A 5,052-nucleotide genomic window follows, 5' to 3' on the forward strand; every position below is an offset into this window, starting at 1 on the left:
GGTCCAACTACAGAGTAGGATTAAAGAGCTGACAGACACTTGCCCTGAGCTAATGCTAGCCACCATGTGTGACCCCTGGATTAAGGGAAAAAATGGCTCTCCAAACAAATGCCCTAACAAGCTGGAGGGACAAATTAATCACCAAGGTGTGTGACAGACAGAGACTATTAGATGTGGGACAAGAGAGGGATGATGAAGAGGAAGAAGCAGAGGAAGATGAGCCTGCAGAAATCTCAGCAACCATCAGCAACACTGCTGCAACCTCCTCAAGTGCTGCAGACTTTTGGGCAGAGACATTGCAAAGCCTGGTTGGACAAACCAGACAACCCTCTCGGATACCAAGAGACAAGGTGGCAGACATGGTCAAAATTTATGTGTCTGAACCACATATATTACCTACTGCCGATGCCATGAAATATTGGGATGAAAGGAGGGCTATTTAGCCTGCTCTAAGCATGGTGGCCCAGGAGCTCCTATCCTGCCCCCCAACCTCTGTGCAAAGTGAGCGGGTATTTTCTGTCACCGGGAACATTCTATGCCCACAGCGTTCTCAACTGGCCCCTCAGCTCATGGAGCAGATGACTTTTTTAAAAGTCAATTTGCCAAAGTTAGGGTACCCAGCCCTAAACTTTGAAACAAGTTAAAAAGTTGGAGTTACCTCTTCAGTTAAAGTTGAACACTACAGTTACCATTGAATTCAAGTTTCGTTAACAAGTTTGAATGTTTTCCCGTTACTACCAGTTGTTTAAAAGTGAAGCAAGTGACAAGTTTAACAGCCCCTTCAAACAGGTGAGTGGTCTGTCAATCACCCACTTCCCTCCTAATATCCCATTATTAATTTTAGTTTAATTTATACCTTTCCATCTTTCTTTCATGATTTAGGAATCCTATTGCTGGACCTTGAAGTGGGTGAAAAAAATTGAGTTTCTTTCAGCAAATCACTTTAAATTCCATCAATTTTCTTAATAACAGTTGTGCTTTACAGTGCCTCTGCCACTAGAGAGACCCCTAGTAAATGAATGGAGCAAATATTCCAGAGGCATAATGGTCTATTCACACGTACATTATTTTTTTGCAGATATTGAAATCTGCAGCATAATATGCAGTACATCAAATCTGCGCAGAATAATGTACGGGCCAATAGAAAATAAAAGTCAGTGTATTATTATTTTTTTTTATTTCTCTCCAGTCTGACCACAGGGCTCTCTCTGCTGACACCTCTGTACATGTCAGCCAGGAACTGTCCAGATTAGAATAACATTTTCATAGCAAAGTTCCTGCTGCTCTGGACAGTTCCTAATACGGACAAAGGTGTCAGCAGAGAGCACTGTGGACAAGGGGGCAGATTTATCAAAACCTGCCCAGAGGAAAAGTTGCCCAGTTGCCCATAGCAACCAGTCAGATCGCTTCTTTCATTTAGCACAGGCCTTGTTAAAAAATGAAAGAAGCAAGCTGATTGGTTGCTATGGGCAACTGGGCAACTTCTCCTCTGGACAGGTTTTGATAAATCTCCCCCAAGATGTGGACAACACAAAAAAAAAAATGCTAATAAAAATAATGTAATGTAAGTAATAATTTAGATACCACACAGGATAAAGAAAAAATCTTTTTTTTTTTCTTGAATGGCCAAGGCCTTCAATGCTGCTGTAATAATAATAACATATCTTAAACAGAACAACAACTGAAACATATCCACAAGGCAAAATAATTTAGTCCCGTATATTTCAGTTTTTTTGGGGGGTATTGCTGCTGCTGCTGCTTATGGGGTCAAGCAACCTCTGAGAGCTGGCAATAGCAGACACAGCGTCCACCCTAAAATCATGCATCGCCTGCATCTGTTGGCTATGGTGGGACAACATGGCCTGAAATTCTCCCATTTGTTTTGCCAACAGGGCTTGGAACTCTTGTTTTTGCGACCGGTGGAGTTCAAGCATGGTGCGATTCATCCGGCGCAATTCGCGCAACATGTTCCTGTTCTCCTTGGCCAGCCTTTGGATTTCTTTAACAAGCTGCATGTAAGTATCCCTTGGGACAGAGCCAGGAGCTAGGGTTGGGGAGAGTGGTTGGTGTTGTTCACCTGGGGACACCTCCTCCTCCACATCTATCTCAGCCGGTGCTGAGGACAGGACAGGTGATTGGGGCAAGTTTTGATGGTGGACCATCCTCCCTGCAGATGGACCTGGTTGATCTGAAAAAAAAAATAATAATAATAATAATAATAATTAATTAGTAATGTTTTGACTGAAGCAGTAAGAAAGTTTACATTACAGTGTGTCTCATTACTTTGATTAGCTGTCATCATAAGTTGTTAAAACTTAAATAAATAAACTACAATATGGTGAAAAAGTGATGAGTTTATTTCATCATAGGTAAAGAAGAAGATACTGAAATATTATATTATTAACCTCTGAGAAAATAAACTCATTACTATTTCAGCATTTTGGAGTGTTTTGGGTCTGGAGGTGCTGCATTCTCTTGATTGTTTGATATCTATTTATGTATGCATGTGTGTACACACACACACACACACACTAGCTGAGTACCCGGCGTTGCCCGGTTTTTCCTTCCTAATCCTTGTTGGGGAGAAAATAAACAGAGGAAGCTTTTGACTTCATATCCCCTCTTCATATATTGTTGTCATATCCCAAACCCATATCCTGTCCTCATATCCTGACCTCCTATCCCGTCATCATATCCCAACCTCATATCCCATCCTCACATCTCGTCCTCATCTCCGACCTCCTATCCCGAACTCTTATCCCAACCTCCTATCCCGTCCTCCTATCCTGACCTCCTATCCCATCCTCCTATCCCGACCTCCTATGCCGACCTCCTATCCTGACCTCCTATCTCAACCTCCTATCTCTACCTCCTATCCCGTCCTCCTATACCGTCCTCCTATGCCATCCTTCTATCCCGTCCTCCTATCTCGACCTCCTATCCTGACCTCCTATCCTGTCCTCCTATTCCTTCCTCCTATCCCGTACTCCTATCTTGACCTCCTATCTCGACCTCCTATCCCATCCTCCTATCCCATCCTCCTATCTCGACCTCCTATCCCGACCTCCTATCCTGACCTCCTATCTCGACCTGTAATATGTGTACCAGGTATTGAAATATCTCCAGCCGTACAGAAGTTATGTGAGAACATACATTTTCCATTGATTTGCATGGGACTTTAAACAAAACCCCCGACCCTCAAAAATTTTAAGTGGACATATAAGTAACATGTGACAAAGTATAATCGAAATATCTCCAGCCGTTTGGAAGTTATGCAGTAACATATATTTCCCATAGACTTGTATAGGACTTTAAACATAAACCCCGCCCCTGGCAAATTGGGGTAAGTAAGGGTTAAATCACCTAGCCTATGTTTGTTGTTGACATATAAGTAACATGTGTGCCAAGTTTCATGTTAATATCTTTAGCCGTTTGGAAGTTTTTGTGGACCATACATACACACACACGTTGAGTTTTATATATATATATATATATATATATATATATATATATATATGTATATATATTTAGAGTGTGTGTGTGTATATATATATATATATATATATATATATATATATATGTAGGTGTGTTTATGTTTGGGATTATTATGATTGTTTTATATTTTTTGAACAAGTAATTATTAATAATACTAATTTTATTTTTATTTTTTACTCACCGCCAGCACTCTCGGACTCAGGCAACATATGAGGACCACCAAGGCCTGTCTCACTCCGACCCTCTGGCAGGAGATGGTTCCGGAACTCCTGCTCCCACTTCCTGAATTTCTTGTGTTTTTTTATTTTACGCAGGACGGTTGCTTTACAGTCATAATACCTGCATGAGATATAGTTTATTAACCTCCCTAGCGGTATGATTCCGTCTGGAAATTTGTACCAAAAGCGGTACAATTTTTTGCATTGAAATTCCACATCTCCCCCCGTCACATTCCCCCTCCCTTGTCACATTTCCCCCCCCCATATCACATTCCCCCCCTGTCACATTCCCCCCCCTTGTTGCATTCCTCCCCCCCTGTCACATTCATCCCCCCTGTCACATTCTCCCCCCTTGTTACACTCTCCCCCCCGTCACATTCATCCCCGCTGTCACATTCCCCCCTTGTTACATTCTCCCCCCCCTTGTTACCTTCTCCCCCCTCCATGTTACATTCCACTCCCCCCCTGTCACATCCCCCCTTTGTCACATTCCTCCCCCCTGTCACATCCCCCCCCTTGTCACATTCTCCCCTCTGTCACATTCCCCCCTATGTCACATTCCCCCCTATGTCACATCCCCCCCCCCTTGTCACATTCCACCCCCCCTTGTTACATTCCCCCCTATGTCACATTCCCCCCCCCCTTGTCACATTCCCCCCCCCCTTGTCACATTCCCCCCCCCCCCTTGTTACATTCCCCCCTTTGTCACATTCCCCCCTTGTCACCTTGTCACCTTCTTGTCCTGCAGCAAATACATTAGGTTTGCCGGCAGATTTCAAACCTAGTGTATTTGCTGCAGAACAAGTCCTTTCCCCTTCAGCCAATCACAGGCTTTACACCACTGCGGCCCGTGATTGGCTGAAAAGGGAAAGGTCCTGTAAGATGAATAGAGCAGTGAACAGAGCGCACGGAGGGGAACGACATCTTCAGGGACCGGGACTAGGTGAGCAAAAGGTTTTTTTATTTTCTTCCTTTTTACTTTTACACTTAGTTCAGGGTTTTCTACCAGGGGGCCTCCAGCTGTTGTGAAACTACTGCTCCCAGCATGCCCGGACAGCCTTTGGCTGTCCGGGCATGCTGAGAGTTGTAGTTTTGCAACATCTGGAGGCCCCCTGGTTGAGAAACACTGACTTTTATTATATGTCTTTACCTGCTCTGGCCGGCCCCCGCAACGGGAGCCGACCCGAGCAGATAATCACATATTTTCCCGGGGGCTGCATCACTACATCGCAAAAAGCAAAAATCGCGATTTGATTGCTTTTGCGATATACTGTGCAGCCCGCACAGCAACTCTGCAATTCTACCCCGAGCGTTACCGCTTCTAGCAGCGAAAATTAAC

General features: G+C 43.9%; 1 protein-coding gene across 1 annotated transcript; it reads right to left on the reverse strand.

Annotated features, from left to right (window-relative positions):
- Nucleotides 1-1,661: 1,661 nt before the first annotated feature.
- LOC130283236 (uncharacterized) lies at nt 1,662-4,670 on the reverse strand. The gene is made up of 3 exons (XM_056532452.1): nt 4,439-4,670; nt 3,677-3,834; nt 1,662-2,188 (listed from the first exon to the last, which is right to left on the reverse strand). The coding sequence occupies exons 1-3, from the start codon at nt 4,468-4,470 to the stop codon at nt 1,725-1,727; spliced, it is 654 nt and encodes a 217-aa protein (XP_056388427.1). The 5' UTR covers nt 4,471-4,670; the 3' UTR covers nt 1,662-1,724.
- Between the last annotated feature and the right edge of the window lie 382 nt (nt 4,671-5,052).

Source organism: Hyla sarda, chromosome 7 (genome assembly GCF_029499605.1).
Source record: "Hyla sarda isolate aHylSar1 chromosome 7, aHylSar1.hap1, whole genome shotgun sequence".
In the NCBI taxonomy this organism is placed as follows: Eukaryota; Metazoa; Chordata; class Amphibia; order Anura; family Hylidae; genus Hyla; species Hyla sarda.

Coding starts and splice junctions, on each gene's coding strand:
- LOC130283236 (XM_056532452.1), bottom strand. CDS start 4,470: ATGTATTTGCTGCAGGACAAGAAGGTGACAAG. Junction 3,835..4,438: donor CAGGACAAGAAGGTGACAAG/GTGACAAGGGGG, acceptor TATCTCATGCAG/GTATTATGACTGTAAAGCAA. Junction 2,189..3,676: donor TGAGTCCGAGAGTGCTGGCG/GTGAGTAAAAAA, acceptor TTTTTTTTTCAG/ATCAACCAGGTCCATCTGCA.